Source organism: Centroberyx affinis, unplaced genomic scaffold (genome assembly GCF_046629955.1).
Source record: "Centroberyx affinis isolate AG114_WGS23_722 - 3 ecotype Tasmania unplaced genomic scaffold, CSIRO-AGI_Caff_v1 ptg008531l_1, whole genome shotgun sequence".
NCBI classification, from domain to species: Eukaryota; Metazoa; Chordata; class Actinopteri; order Beryciformes; family Berycidae; genus Centroberyx; species Centroberyx affinis.
Window position 1 is genome coordinate 658 of NW_027284222.1, and position 16983 is coordinate 17640.

At 41.2% G+C, this 16983-nt stretch overlaps 1 protein-coding gene across 1 annotated transcript in view; it reads left to right on the forward strand.

Moving 5' to 3' along the window:
* Window positions 1–458: 458 nt before the first annotated feature.
* The window catches only part of LOC139640169 (receptor-type tyrosine-protein phosphatase T-like), a gene marked incomplete at its 5' end in the record, with an annotated part of 41674 nt that continues 25149 nt past the window's right edge, over window positions 459–16983 (forward strand). Inside the window, 4 exons of the mRNA XM_071514341.1 lie at window positions 459–495; window positions 1102–1199; window positions 2996–3112; window positions 10342–10496. Coding sequence (XP_071370442.1) covers window positions 459–495; window positions 1102–1199; window positions 2996–3112; window positions 10342–10496 — 407 coding nt within the window. The remainder of the gene's footprint in view (window positions 496–1101; window positions 1200–2995; window positions 3113–10341; window positions 10497–16983) is intronic.

Consider the following 16983-nt stretch of genomic DNA (forward strand, 5'->3'; position numbering starts at 1 on the left):
AAAAATGGAGTGATGAAAGAAAGGAAAGAGGGCAATAAAAGAAAGGAACTGGTAATAGAAGGAACAAGGAACAGGAGGACAGGAAGGATGGAGAAAGGGAGGCAGAAATAGATGTGAGTGGGTGAGAATGGGATGGGAGGAATGGAGGGATGAGGCAGGAGAGAGATAGAGGGAGAGAAGAAGGGAGGAAGGAAGGGAGGGGAGGGGACATTTCTATTTTCAATAAAGGGGTGGGAGGGAGCTAATGTGCTGCTTTTGAATTGTAATTTTGGGAGAGAGGGGGATGGACAGAGGGAGGGAGGGAGGGAGGAAGAGAGGGAAGGGGGGGGAAACGAGGGATTAAAAGAGGGGAAAATGAGGGCGAAAGAAGGTGAGAATATGGAGGGAAGGGGGGATGGAGGGAGATGATGAAGGGATGGAGAGGTTTTTTTTTAAACTCTCTTTTTCCTGTCTCACAGGGCTACCACAGACCCAGACATTACATCGCCACACAAGGTAATTAAACTGTGTGTGTGTGCGTGTGTGTGTGTGTGTGTGTGTGTGTGTGTGTGTGTGTGTGTGTTACGTGTGTGTGTGTGTGTGTTACGTGTGTGTGTGTGTGTTACGTGTGTGTGCTTTCGTACAAGTGAGAGTGTGTGAGTATGTGTGTGTGCATCTGCATTCATGCAAATGTGAGTGTGTCTCTATTACTGTGCCTGTGTGTGTGTGTGTGTGAGTGAGTAAGTGTGTGAGTGTGTGTGTGTGTGTGAGTGTGTGTGTGTGTGCAGCAGCCACCTGGTAAATGTCGTCCTTTCGAGGTGGAAGGCTATTACCACAACCTCCTAAATCTAAACCGCCGTATAAAATCCCCCTGACAAATTTAAGACCCCATTACCTCAAACCCCCTAACCACTAACCAGCCAGGCCTTATCTGGGATTGATAGTGTGTGTGTGTGTGTGTGTGTGTGTGTGTGTAGGTGTGTGTGTGTGGTTTACCTCTGTGTCTGTGTATACATAAAACTGGTGTGTGTGTGCATGTACTGTGTATCGATATGTCTGTATCTCTTACCTGTATCATTCTGTGTGTGTGTGTGTGTGTGTGTGTGTGTGTGTGTGTGTCAGGGCCCATGCAGGAGACGGTGAGGGATTTCTGGAGGATGGTCTGGCAGGAGAATTCGGCCTCCATCGTCATGGTTACCAACCTGGTGGAGGTGGGCAGGGTGAGTTCATTATCACAGAGATTACAGTGTCTGTGTGTGTGTGTGTGTGTGTGTGTGTGTGTGTGTGTAATAGGAAGAGAGAGAGAGAAAAGCCCAATACCTAGAAAGATATGAAAGTACAGATTCAGGAAATATCTTTCTAATTATGGCTTTTTTTCATTTTGAATATCAGATTTTCTTGTAAAAATGTTATATATATTTTTTAATAATTTCTTAAATGATCAGATTTTAAATATCAAACACTTGGACATGGAAGAGCGCTAAACTTTTGACTGTTGGTCAGACGCTGAACACCAATCTGACGGGATTTGTTTACGTTTCCATGGTTACAGCTCTGCTACAGTGCAGTTCTGCTAAAAGATTTTGGCGGAAGCTTGTGAATTGCTGTAGCTTGTAATGAAATCATTTTAAATCAATACGTTGTGTCAAATAATTATGGTCTGGTAAGTAGCTGTTTAATATGCAGGATAATGCAGGCAGCCGGTTATTAAGGCAGAATAAATCCCTGCAGGGCGAACAGAGTGACCTCCGCCTGTCAGAGTCTTGATTCATCCTGTCAGGACTTAGTTTGCACTAATGACCGGCTCTCTGTACATTACACTTACATATTTGGAAGAAGTACTGAGATCTTTTACTTCAGTAAAAGTAGCAATACAACAATGTAAAGATACTCCATTACAAGTAAAAGTCCTGCATTCAAAATCTTACTTAAGTAAAAGTACATAAGTATTGGCAGCAAAATGTACTTAGAGTATCAAAGTAAACGTACTCATTATGCAAACTGTCCCCATTTCGAGAGTTATATTTTTCATAAATTATTAGAATATTAATACTGATTTATTGACATACATGTACATGTAAGCAGCATTTAAAGTTGTCAACGTGAAGCTAATCTTAACAATGTAGCTATACTTTTGGGTAGTCTAATCTATAACAATGCTATTTTATAGTTATTTTATAAAGATGATCAAATGTTTTAAATATAAAATATTGATCTGACAAGTGACTAGTAACTATAGCTGTGAAATAAATGTAATGGAGTAAAAAGTATAATATTTCCATCTGAAATGTAGTGGAGTATAAGTACAAAGTAGCATAAAATGGAAATACTCAAGTAAAGTACAAGTACCTCAAAATTGTACTTAAGTGCAGTACTTGAGTAAATGTACTTAGTTACTTTCCACCACTGTATTTAACTATGTATTAGGCTACACCTGTGTGTTCAGGTGTGTTTGTACTGTTTCTCTCTAGGTTTATTTGTTTATTTGTTTATTTGTTAGGATCCCCATTAGCTTTGCCCTAAAGCACAGCTAGTCTTCCTGGGGTCCACATTTAAAAACATACATTAAACATTACAGTCAACGCAAATGGCAAACATAAGACATATACTAAAAAACTAACATTAATATTTATAAAACTTACAGTAAGTAAAACTTACACTGATGACTCTCTCAACAGTTACGAGCAAAAACTACAAATCTGCATATGCATAGCATTCTACAAATATGATGTTCCTAGGTGTTTCCTTATTTGCCTTTTAAACATTGATTTCTGTGTTAATTTAGTCAGTAACTGTGGTAAAGAATTCCATGTTTTCATTTCTCTATATACTACTGTGCGTTTAAGGAAATTAGTGTTTGCCTTGGGAAGTGAAAACCGGCCTTCTGTTGCCTGTCTGGTGGCATATGTATATGACTCTAAATTGTGTTTTAATTGACCGACTTAGTACTTTAACTCTTTGGTACTATATGTCTGTATAATGTGTGTGTGTGTGTGTGTGTGTTGTCTGTCTCCAGGTGAAGTGTGTGCGCTACTGGCCTGATGAGACAGAGGTGTACGGAGACATCAAGGTCACCCTGATAGAGACCGAACCTCTGGCCGAATACGTCATACGCACATTCACCGTCCAAAAGGTAAACAAACATAAACAAACACAACAATGACAAAAAACAAAGCCACAGTATTGTTTTATATGCATTGTGTTATACATGAACACTAGGTCAAATGTCTGATTTTATAAAGATATTTAAGTCCCGGTCTCACAAAAACTTTGAATGTGGTCTTTCATTTTGTTGTATTTACTGGTTTTTCACATGGGTGCAGGCTGTCGTATGAACATCTCACAACTCCAGTTTGGTTCACAATAGTTTCCATGTGACCTCAGATGGGATTTGAACCCACAACATGATCCCAGATCCGGAGCTCTGTATCCGCCCAGAAACACCCCCCCCCCCGGCGTCGTTACTAATCGTTTCCATTCATTCAGAACCCAAAACCGGGATTACGATCAGAGCCCGCTGTCTGATTGGGGATTTGAGGCGAGCGGTGTTATTTGTTTGTTTCTTGTTGTTTGAGAGGGGAATCAGAGGCGTAATTGGGGCTCTTGTAATCAGGCTGGGGGGATTTGAGAAGAGAAAAGACGAGTGGAGCTGGAAGAATGTAACCTCATTGTTCTGGAGCCGTTCTCCCAGGCTCTCCGCACAATCCTCTGCGAGAGGGGAAGGCTCCGGTCCAAACGCCTTCGCTGTTTCTCTTGTAGTTTGGATTTGTCTTCTTCTGAGTCTTTATCACTCATTTTTCCCTCTCTCTCTCCGTCTTTTCTCGCTCTATTACTTTAATTCTTTTTCCCTCCTTTCTCGTCTCAGTTAATTTCACTTAATTGATTGATATTAATTAATTTATTACTTGACTGTTTATCAGAAACAATATTGCCAGAGCAGTATACAAAATGTAAAAAAAAAAAACTACATTTCATGCAATCAGATCATATTGAAATGCTAATCTATTTGTCTTAAAGACACATCTACTATACAATAGCAGTTGATCACCAATGTCTCTTTGGTTGGAATGCATGTACTATACAATAGTACATAATCACCACTACCTATATATTATATATATAGTAACATATATATGATAATGATTATGTTCTCACTCTTTCCTGCTGTCTTTCTCTTGCTCTGTCTTTTTCTCTTTCTTTCTCTCTCTCCCTCTGTCTCCTCTCACTCTTTCACTCTGTCTCTACCTCCTGCTCTTCCCCTTGCTCTCTCTCTCTCTCTCTCTCTCTCTTTCTTTTATCCTTCCTTTATTTCTTTCCTCCTTTAGTTGTGTTAAAGCAGCTTATGGAGACGAGCGCACAAGTCCTCGCTGTCAGCTCGTTTAGCAAGCCATTAATCCACACCACCTCTGTGTGTGTGTGTGTGTGTGTGTGTATGTGTGTGTGAGTGCACTCGAGTACTCTGAAATTCAAAGGAAAGCTGACTGTGAAATGTCATTTTGCACTTTGCGTTCAGACACACACACGCACACACACACACTTCCCTGTCTTAAAACTAGGTTCTGTAACAATGAATTGAGAGCTAATGTCGCTATCGGGGTGTGTGTGTGTGTGTGTGTGTGTGTGTGTGTGTGTGTGTGTGTGTGTGTGAAAGCTAGAGAAAGAGAAAGAGAGAGAGAGAGTGTGTACATGTTCAGCAACACTGTGTTAACCGGCTTTAATTGCAGCGAATAATGAGAACAGGATCTTAATGAAAAGGTTTGTTAATGGCACATCCAAGGAGATTAGCTTTGCACTGAGTAAGAGAGTGACAGAGATAGACTCAAAGAAAAAAGTGTGTGTGTGTATGATAAAGAGAGAGAGAGAGAGAGAGAGAGAGAGAGAGAGAGAGAGAGAGAGAGAGAGAGAATGAGGGAGAGAGAGAGAGAGAGAGTGATATGGAGAGTCAGTCAGAGAACGAGGCAGCGATAAACTGAGGTGGAGCAAAAAAGGAGACTATGTTTGAGAGAGAGAGTAAGAGAGTGTCAGAGTCAGTCAAGCAGAGTGTGTATGTGTGAGAGCGGCAGTAAGTAAGTGTGTGTGTGTGTGTGTGTGTGTGTGTGTGTGTGTGTGTGTGTGTGCATCACATAGGCAGACTGTAAGGCAGGAGCTTCTTAAGAAGCCTCCAGTAAATGTTCACTCTAATCCTGAGAGGGGACGATAAGACATAGAACTGTGTTTTGACAGCTGCACACACACACACACACACACACACACACACACAGGCATGTATCTGTGTGCATGTGTGTGCGAGTGTGTAAAATATGCCATATATAAAAGACTTTAATCCAGAGCAGCTACAGTACCATGGGTGCATTATATCTTTAGCATGAGCAGCTCCAGTGGGAAGTGAAGCGCTCACCCTGCTGGTGTCACTGCCTTGCTCTACCTGCTGAGGGAACTGAACCCCCAACCCAGGCAGAGCAGAACCCAGCCACAGTCAGATGTGTCCTAATACTGTCAGTCAGTGTCGGCAGTCGAGATGGTGGGCATATGTATTATTTAAAAAGGAAAAGCTTTCACCCAAAAGAATCTAAAAATGCATTCAGTACAGTACAGTACATATGAGCAAATACATATAGTATTTGCTCATTGGAAATGTTTTAATATACAGTATGTAATGCTGTCCAATTAGCTTGATATCCAGCATTAGCCCATTAGCATAGCTGCTACATAGTCTGGGTAAAATAAAATGAAACACAAAATAATATCCAGACCCAGCCTGCTAATACTGAAGTCTTACAGGTGAAGTTCAGTAACTAGGGCTGTTCGAGTCCACCGAGTTTGGAGTCGACTCCGATTCCAAGTGTTTGGAGTTGATTCCAGACTCCAAACTGTTCTTGAATCTTGCTTCCAAAAACTAAAACATAGGGGATGCAAGCAGATCTTGTAAAATAAACAGTGCAATATTAATTGACGGCGTTGTTTTGTTGTAAGCTAGTCTTTTGTCGCAAATTTGACATCTGACTTTGTTTTCATCTTTCTCTAAACTAAAATACACCACACACACTACCGATGTGTGTGGTGTAGAATTAGACATTTTCTCTCCCTGTCCCGTTCTCTCACTCTGTGGCGAACTTGAGCCACTTGTACACTTAATCAGAATCACCAGAGAGGAATTCGGCTACATTTTCTCTACTGTGTGGAATTGATTCCGCAACGTTGGAGTCGATTCTCGATTCCCAAATACCTGGAATCCCAGCCCAATCAATAACACAGTAAGCATTCTGGTTTTTGTTTGGTTCCTTCACGGTTCTGTCTTGAACAGTTGCAGAACGTATGAAGTAAGTTAAGAGTTCTCTTCCAAACGCTGTCCCACAACATCAAGTCCATACCGGCGTCCATGTGGAGAACGATGTTCCCAATTTGTCTCGGCGACAAGGAACTTGTCGAGAGCGCAAGAACAGAAAACATCTCTCCGGTGTGGGATGGGCCGTGTGTTCGACTTTGCACAATCAATTAAGAGCCACAGCTGTTCACTTTCCCCAGAACACACAGTGCGTCTCTGTATGTGACGCTGCAAATAAATGACCGTGACATGAAAGCAAAACTCACTGGCGAGCACTATGACTGACATTATTTGCTAAGTTTCTACCTATACTTACAATATAGTGACAGTTTAGATTATCATAGTCAGTGGCTTATATCCCATATAAAGAAATTATGATGATAGCGTTTGCAAATAGGCTTCTAAAAGGAGCGAACAATGCATTTCACTTGTTGATTCCTCAGGTTCGCTTACTGATAGCACCAACACATCACAGGTGTTTAAAAAGACTCGGGTCCAAATTGCATGACTCGAATCTATATCATATGATCACACTATCAAGTATTATCTATTTATTTTTTGCATAATTACAACATTATTTAACAATATAATACATAAGAAAGAGAAAAGGAATATGTTTTAGTATGTAACAATAAAGTGTAGGCTGCACTAGATTACAATTAAGTGACAGAGAACCCATTAATCAATGACATCAATGAAATAGCTCCACATTATCGATATATACTATATATACATGCATATATGTATAATTGTTTTTATTTGCTAAATGAGGAACATATGTGTAGCTTTACTACTGAAACAAGGTGTATTTTCCACCTTTTTCTGCTAAAACAAGGCACATATCAGCACTCTTAGGACCTTTGACGGATCTAAGAGAATACATTTATGTGACATTTTAGTGCTATGGGAACGCAGTTTAACCACACAGCGACCAAAATCTCAGATATTCATTGTAACTCAATCGTTGTAAGTCGCTCTGGAAAAGAAAAATGAAATTTAAAGAGAGACGCAGTACATCTCTGGAACCGCGGCAGGGATAATTCTCCTCTGTCTCTGTGAAGAAAGACTTTAAACCGCTCCACATCCTCATCAGCCATTTCCAACACGTCGAGCACCTTAATGTTGTTGTTGTTGCTCTGTTGTTGTTGGGTTGTTTTTTTTTTACCAACCGATCAGGGATGTGAGGCCCTGGCTGTGTCGGACCGCCGTCTATCGATTCAGAGAAGTAATTTCAACATCACAGGAGAGCAGATCAATGGGAAGTCGAGTTATCAAATCACCTTGTGGTTTTCTGGGTTTTATTTTTCTCGTCTCGGTCTCTCTCTCTCACTCTCTCTCTCTCACTCTCTCTCACTCTCTCTCTCTCCATTGATTCTGCTTCCTCTGTCTTCTTACTCCATCTCTTTATTCCTCTCTCTGTCTCCGCTTTTCCCTCTATCTTTCTCTTTCAGCATCCCCTTTCATCTCTCTCTACTCACTTCACCGTCCTCTCTCTCTCTCTCTCTCTCTCTCTCTCTCCCTCTCTCTCTCTCTCTCTCTCTCTCTCTCTTCTGGTCTCTCTCTTGACCTCTGCCCCTCTCTCTCCTCTCTCTCTCAGTTATCCCCAGTTCTCACGTTGTCATAAAGCACTCTGCCAAAGCAAACAAATCAATACAACCCTGTTTATCCACTAGAGCCAGAATGGGAACGCCACTTTCCTCCCAATTCTATTCTGAGGGAGGAAACTGAACTGGCCCTCTCCATTTAAGCCCCGTTTAGCTTAGTGCGGCATAATGGAATCGATTGCTCTGAATTATTAAAGCAGAAGCATGTAGATTGAGGGATGAAAGTTGAACCTCTGAAAGCTGAAGAACAGGTCAGTCATACATATATTATGCTGCGTTTTATGTTTCCTGCTTCCATGTTGGAAAGTTGGAAATTTCGACTTCCTACTCCACTCTCACAAAACAAGGTACAAGAGTGTATCTAAAAGGGTCAAGTACTTGTCTCTGGGACTGTACCCTATTCATAGTATTCTGTTTCTATTTCAAAATCGGTTAGGATTTTAAAACTCCTGTAATCTGAGCCCAGCATAAAGGAACAATTATGTGTTAAGTTATGTGTTAAGTGACAAAAATGTACATAGATGAAAAATGTACCCTTCAAAAATGTACATATATGTTCCTTTTCACCTAAAGCACCACTAGTGGACCTTTGAAGGCCGATTTGTGACAAATGTACCTTTGGGTTCAGAAATGGACCAATACTGAACCCTTATTTCTGACAGTGAAATGCAATGGAATGGCCCGGGGGGTGGGGGGTGGTCACCGGGGGGACCGGGGGGGTGACGCCGCCGACTTAACAGCATGTTCAGTAAATCATGACTTTACTTGTCTTTACCTGCAGTGACAGCAGGGTGTCCAGTAGAATCCAATGATGAACAGGGCAATATTCCAAACTCTCGCAAACTCTCTGAGCAGTTTCACACATCTCCGACCACAAAAAAGCGTCAACTTCAACTTACTTTTTACACACACCATAACAAACACATGTGAGTTTAGTCTCTGGTGTGACAGAGAACATAACCTGATCGCTTTAGATCAATTTCAATATATTGACCAACCGTTGATTTTGTGGCGGCCCGTGCCGATATTGTGGCGGTGCGCCGCAAAGAAGCCTATGTTCCAGTTTGGAATGGATTGCAGCAGTAGTATTGAGTTGAATGAGAGCCCACTGTCCTTCTGTTTCTTAAAATCTCAGTTGTTAAGTAGGAAACACAAGCTTAATCCTGAGGCATTGTGTCTGTCTCTCTCCCCAGAAGGGCCGCCATGATGTGAGATTCAGCTCCAATCTGTTTAGCATCAGAATGGTGTCTTTAATTTCCTAATATCCCCATTGTTAAGCAGGAAGCTGTTCACTGTCCCTTTGTGTTTGTAGAAAGGCCACCATTAAGACGTCAAGATGCTATCTCATCTAGTGCCACAGTGGAAGCCTATGGGCCTTTTAGTACAATCTCCATTGTTAAGTAGGAAAATGTCTCTCTCTGTATCTCTTTCGAAGTCGGGCCACAGTAACATCTGTGAAATCCAATTTATTTTCCATGTTGAGCCAGAGCGGCCTTCAGTTTCCTTTCGGCCTCCACTGTTCCAAGTGATATTTCACTTCAACACAACATTTTTATCTTCTAAAGCTTCCACTTTGCATTTGTGGAGGAATTGTTTTGATTTTAATACTGGTCCCGGTACTTCATAAAATGATATTTTCTCAAAAACTTTATTTGTTTAATGGAAGCACATTCCATTTTCTATTAGAGTAAAGCGTTTGCAGTTTCCTTTTTTCATTTTCTTTCTCTGTGTAAACTTACATGCCATCTGCTTTGTTCTCATTGTAGGAATCCAATATTTTGAAGCTTTTTGGTATTTTTCAATACTTTTGATGCCTTAAAAATTTGTACCGTACAGATATTCACAGATAATATTGAAGATTGTATTCATCACTGACATTGTAGCTTTTTTTCCCCATCTTTTACTTAGAGCCAAAATGCCTATTAGATTCCTAAAATCTCCCTGTAAATTAGGCAACCGAAGCATGGCATCTCCTCCTGTCTGTCTGTCCCAGAAGAGCCATCATTAGATCTGTGAGATCAATTAATCTTTTTTCTAGAGCCAAAATGGCCATCAGTTTCCTAAATCTCCCCTGTAAATTAGGCAAATGAGCCACGATATGTCTTCCTGTCTCTCAGTCCCACAAGTGCCATCAAGTGCCATCCTGAGATCCACGAGATCGATTTATTTTCCATCTGAAGCCAAAGAGCCAGCATGGCCCCCGGTTTCCCAAAATCTCCACTGTAAATTAAGCAACTGAACCATGATATGTCTTCCTGTCAGTCTTTCCCAAAAGGGCCATGATGAGATCCGGGAGTTCGATTAATTTGTCACCAAGAGACAAAATGTCCCGTCACTTTTCTCGTAGAGCCAGAGCGGCCGTCAGTTTCTCTATATCTCCACTGTAAATTAGGCAACTGAGCCGTAACATCTCTTCCTGTGCGTCTCTCCCAGAAGGGCCATCATGAGATCCGCGAGCTGCGTCAGTTTCACTTCACCAGCTGGCCCGACCACGGCGTTCCCTGCTACGCCACCGGACTGCTGGGCTTCATACGACAGGTCAAGTTCCTCAACCCTCCTGACGCCGGGCCTATAGTCGCACACTGCAGGTGAGCACACACGCACACACACACACACACACACACACACACAGGTTAGACTCAAGTTTTCACTACTTGGAACTTGACTTGATGCATGAAGAGAAGACTTGAGACTTGACTCTGACTTGTACTTTGACGACTTGAAAAGGTTTCTAAAGTCTTGACTTGAGATCTTGTGTTTGTGTAAATGACTCAGATTGAAAGTGATGAGATTTGTTCCAGCAGACGACTGAATTTAAATTCTGTTTTCTGAATTTGTATGGAATGATTGAATTCATTGAAGTTGAAGCTGATTATAGAAATCAAACTCATGATGCTCTTACCAAGTTTTTATCCTATTAAAACCATATTGCATTGAAAAGTCCTAGATATTTTGTTTTCTTTAAGATATTAAACTGATACTGGACTCTTGATTTGTCCTGACTTCACTTGCCATTCTACATTTAGACTTGAGACTTGACATTAATGACATGGACTTGACTTGGGACTTGAGACTGACTTGGGACTCGAGCAAAGTTGACTTGGTTACGTCTCTTTTGCAGCAGGTGAACTTAATTCCCTGATGCTGGGCCAATAGCTGCACAGTTCAGACAAGGGCAAACAAACACAGACACACACTCACTTAGTTGTTATACAGCAGATAAAGTTCACTGCAGGTAAGAACATACACACACACACACACACACACACACACACACACTCCCACTCCCCCTGGTTCTCTCCTTTCACCTGCATAATGGATCAAACCTTGAAAGGAGAGGAAGCGATGGGGTAGCGGGGAGGGGTAGGGTTGATAACTGAGCAGAAAAAGTTGGAGATGTGTGTGTGTGTGTGTGTGTGTGTGTGTAGGTGTCTGTGTGTGTGTGTGTGTGGACAAATAGATGTGACAGGTAGTGGCACGGTGCAATTTAGTGTTTGCTTCTTCACACAAAGCAGATGAGACTAACACTAACTGGAAGAGAATGCCTCTCTCTCTCTCTCTCTCTCTCTCTCTCTCTCTCTATCTATCTACCCATCTCGCTCTCTCACTCTCCCCTTTTCTTTCTGTCTCAATCTATCTTTCTTCTGTCCATCTTTCTCCCCCTCTCTCTCCTGCACTCCCTCTTTTTCCATATTTTATTCACTTTCCTCACTCTCTCTCCCTCTCTCTCTCTGTCTCTCTGTGACTGTCTCTCGCCCCCCTCTCTCTCTGTTCCCACTTTTAGTCTCTTTCTCACTCAGCAGTCTATCTCTCTTTCCATGTGTCTCTTCACTCTTTCTCTCTCTTTCTCTCCGTTTCTGGGATAAAACAATAGCTAGGGTTATCAGCTCCAACACACACACACACACACACACACACACACACACACCTTAATCTCCCATGTCCATAAATTAGATCGACGGTGTTAACCTTTAAAAAGAAGTAGAAAAAAAAGAAATTCACCCCCCAAAACCCACCCACATCCCACCGCCGCCATCATCTACCAGAAAGAGAGAGAGAAAAAAAAAAGAAAGGGATGACAGTTTTAAGGTCCCCATGGCGACGATATATTTAACCTCCATGTTCTGTTCTTTATGGGATGTAACAGTTCAACTCTGGGGCCAGGTTGTCAGAGGGAGCGAGCTTTAAAAGGTCAGCAGTCTGACAAGCTACGCTGTAAAAAAAAAAGAAAAATACAAGCCTTCTAGAAATTTCCTTATTTTAATGGGAGCACTTAACAATAATGTATGCCATTTGGTGGATACTTTAATCCAAAGCCTTTCTTTGAATGGGCAGCCCCAGTGGGAATTGAACCCCTAACCCCGGCAGTGTTTGTGCCTTGCTCTGCCCATTGAGACACACACAGCCTTCACACACCCATTCACATAAGTAACGGATCCATTTTCTCACACCGTTTGTTGAATTGTTTAAATGTGATTCTTTAAAGTCACAATGTGTGGTGTTTTTAAACATCAATGTATAATTGTCAAATCAATTCTGATATCTTGGTATAATTGTAAACAAACAAGACCATGGTTGAAATGATTGGTCGCTTCTATTTCATTCCAGTGGTATTGTTAGTGCTCGTTTTTCTCAAATTAAGTCAGTTTGCCAAGCATATTTTTTATTTGAACCATGTAAAATAAATCAATCAAGATGTCTTTTTTAAGAGTGCGGATTCCCTTTTTTTTGGTTCTTCAATTAAGCCAATTTGAAATTGACGCTCCAGAGAAGCCTTATTTTATGTCCATTTTCTTACCCAACATATGGACTTTCTCAGTCATTTCAAAAGTAAGACCATATTTCCCCTAAGCCATTGCTTCCTGTTGTAAATATAGTATAATATTTGCTTCTTCAGTCAAAGGTTTTCTCTTTTGTCTTTACTGAAGAGAATCAACATGTTGGAAGTGATTCCTCCATCTTCCTTTCCCTCCTTCCACCATCTGCTGCCAGAAACTCTTTCAGCTTTAGCTCCGTTTGCTCTGGAAGAACAGAACCTCTTCCTGTTTTGTGCCGTAAAGCGATCCAGCAGATTTCCCTCCAGATCCACCAGGTGGAGAAACAATGGAGGATGCAGAGTAGAAGCCAGTAGAGGCTGACGATCTTCTCGGTGATGGGATTGTTTGTTTATGGTAATTATGGTAATATCTCAAAAGTAATATGGTGGTTATAACATCTTCAATAGGAGAAATGTGAAATGGCAAAAAAGGACAGGTGTTTTGGGAAGGAGATTTGAGGGCCAGTATGAGCGGGGACAGAGATCCCTTGGATTTTGGTAAGAGACAAAAGGTTTAGCTCCACTTGACTAGAGTGTACAGAGACGTCATTATCTGCATCTGTATCTGTATCTGTATCTGTATCTGTATCTGTATCTGTATCTGTTCAACCAACAAAATTATCTGTCTCTGTATCTGTATTCAGATAGAAGACCGGAAGTCACGTTAAATCGGGCAGATGTTGTATTTTCTAACCTACAATTAACCTGCAATTTTTGTGCCTTCAAAGCATCAAATTGATTTAATATTGGCATATAATTAATTATGAAATATGTTATTTCTACATCCTCATACTATACTTTATTTTGTTTTTTATTTTTAACTAAACTAAGTTTTATGAACTGTCTGAACCCCACCACCACCACCCCTTTAACTGGGGGACATTGAACAATCAGAAACTGAAAAAAAATGTTTTATAAATCGAAAGATTCTGTTTTGCATTGGAAATAGAAACTATTTACAGTACACACCAGGCTTTTGTCTCGCTAGCTCCCACACCTGACTCAGTGGGGGCGACTACAGAACAGCGATCACTTTTCAATAATGTGTAGTAAATTAAACAACTAGTTAGTGAAATCAAAGTCCTATGTTGCAAACAGAATGGGCATTTTTATCTTGTGGCCATCCACAATGATATGAATCGATTTGAAGAAACATAATGGCTGACGCACAGACTTTTTTTTTTTTTTTCGAATAATAACGAGCAACTTTGGGTAGAAGAAATATCTGTTTCCATCGCATTATTTGTGCTTTCCCTTTTTATTCGGATTTGGGTACATCCCTACACTTGACCAAATGAAATAGCATTTCAGTTAGTTACTTAACCGATGAATCAGTCGGTGAGTTTGTTAGTTTGTTAGTTATACACCAGACCAGGTACATTATGGTACACTGATCAGTTAGACTTATTTGAAAGTTGAAGTGCAGCAGGTCTTTCATTGAAGTGTGGACAAGAGCGGAACCACAGCACGGATTTACAGTACGTAGATTTCAAGAATAAAAACACAGAAAGGTCAAAGACTTACTCTGCTTTCAAGTGCGGCCGTAAGTATTGTAATTATGAGCGGAGCAGAAGTGAACGACCCGGCAGAGTGGTAAATATGACTCGGAAAGTCACAATTTTCTGTGATACCCAAGTTGTCAAGATGTGATGTTTTGGTGACATTTTCTTGATGGGAAAATGACGGAGTGCACGGGAGCCGCGTCAACGACTGACTAAAGAGACATTTTTAAATTATATGTCACTGTTTGACATTCTGTCTAAAGATAATTGGTATTGTTGACTGCTTGTATGTTTGATTTTTGGTTGTCACACATATACAACATCTTTAGGCAAAAAAAATTAAAGGAATAGTTCACCCCAAATTCTGTCATTTTCTGCTCACCCCCTTGTCAGTCGAAACTCCATTGAAGTTCGCAGGAGATAATGAGGTAAATATTGAACTTTTGGCCGCGCTTGAATAATATTTTAGAAGCTGTTTGGAGAAATTTGATGGACACTGTATGCTTTTTTTGGAGCTGTAAAAAGGACAGCCCCATTAACTTCAATAGTTTGTTAGAAGGCTGAGATTGAACTGTGCATGATGTTAATGGAGTTTCAACTGACATGACTGAATTTTCATTTTGGGTTGAACTACTGCTAATTCCTAAAATAAAACAGCAAGCCAGAAATCAGAAAATTACTTTTGGTAACGGGTCCATTTTGTTATTTTCTGATAAAAAGTACTTGTCATAAGTCATATTTACATTACATTACATTACGTCATTTAGCAGACGCTTTTGTCCAAAGCGACTTACAATAAATACATTTTGTCAACAGTAGTGAAACCAACTGTGCATCACAGTCTTCATCAGCTAAGACTTTTAATAGGAATAAGTAGCATTTGTTGATTTTTTTTTTTTTAAGTTTAAGAAGGGTAAGAAGATAGGTTAGTTCAAGAAGGGTCCAGTTCCAACCTTAACATCCTAGTTCCAACCTTGGAACTAGGATCTTACGAGGCGCACTTGAACGCAGCATTACTCTGACTGGGATCTTCTTCACTGGACAATACATAAAAGACAGGCGTTCCTAGCCTCCAGTTCCTCTTGTTAAATGCGACAGAGAGAGAGAGAGAGAGAGAGAGAGAGAGAGAGAGAGAGAGAGGAGCACATAGGAAGAGACAGGCAGGCGGTTAGATGAAAGAGGAGAGGTGTACAGACAGAGACAGACTGGAAGGAGAAGGCGGACAGACAGACAGACAGACAGACAGACAGGTAAACAGACAGACAGACAGACAGGTAAACAGACAGACAGACAGACAGACAGGTAAACAAACAGCTGTAATAAAACTAGGTGGACAGACAGACAGCAAGTTATAGCAGTCACTTCTAATTTCCGGGGGCACTCTGACGCTATTAGCCTGTGTCATGGGGCTTTGGAACATACGCACGCACACACACACACACACACACACACACACACACACACACACACACACACACACACACACACACAGACACAGAGGCCCAGCAGTATTCTGGTCTCAACATTAATCACAGAGGTTGACAGGTAATCTGCTGAGACGCTCTCTCTCTCTCTATCTCTCTCTCTCTCTCTCTATCTCTCTCTCTCTCTCTCTCTCTCTCTCTCCCTCCCTCTCTCTCTCTCTGGGAACTGTCAGGGGGTATGGCAAAGTGAAAGATAGGTTAGCCCCCTCCCTCTCCCTTCATACCTCATTCCCTCCGTTTGGCCCTCGATCTCCCCCTCAATCCCTCCATCCATCCCTCTTTTCCTCCCTTGATCTCTCCCCTGTGACGACCACTTCTATCGCTTCCCCTCAGTAACCTATTTCCCCTCTCCCTCCCTCTCTCAAGCCATCCATCCATCCTTCCATCCACTCATCCACCCATCCATCTCTCCCCCCTGGCATTACTTTGCTGGCCGTGTTGCTTTAACACTTGACATAGAGGCTGTGAAATCTGTGTGTGTGTGTGTGTGCGAGAGAGAGAGAGAGAGAGAGAGAGAGAGAGAGAGAGAGAGAGAGACTGATATTACAGTGCATGTGTAATTGGTCAGGCATCAGTAAGCCCATCACTAACTATCTATCTTTCTATCTATCTATCTATCTATCTATCTATCTATCTATCTATCTATCTATCTGTCTCTCTCCTAGCAACGACATCTGGCACCATCATGGAGGTCTTTTGGATAACTGGCTGTGCACAAATAATATTAACATACATAACATATCTCATAATAAATACATAAATAAATAAATAATAGCCTACATCTCTACCAACCAAGCTAGATGCAGCTTGTTGTGGTGTGGCTGTAGATCCATTCAGTAACGTTCCCAGTAAAAGTGAATAGTGTGATAAGGTGGATTTGGTTACTGTGACACAGTAAACTGTCTTGTCTTTAGCCCTAGTCTCTACTCCAAAACACTCTGAGTTGTAGCTTGAGAAGAGTCAGCTCAGTTAACCTGAACAAACTGTTAGCTAGCTAACTAGCCAGCAAACACACTGATGTTAATGTGAACATGCTAACACTAGCTTCTACTAGCTACGTTAGCTAGTGTGCTAATCAGATGTGTTAACAACAAGACAGTGATGGTTAGCTGACCAGATACTATGGTTAGCTAGCTAACAAGCTGACATTATCTAAACACTAAATCAATCAGATGGATCAGTGATGAAATGATCAGTTACCAGTCAAAAACAGCATAGAAATTAACCGTCGGTTCAATTCTGTTAAAACGGACAAGTCGTTTACCTTGCGAGG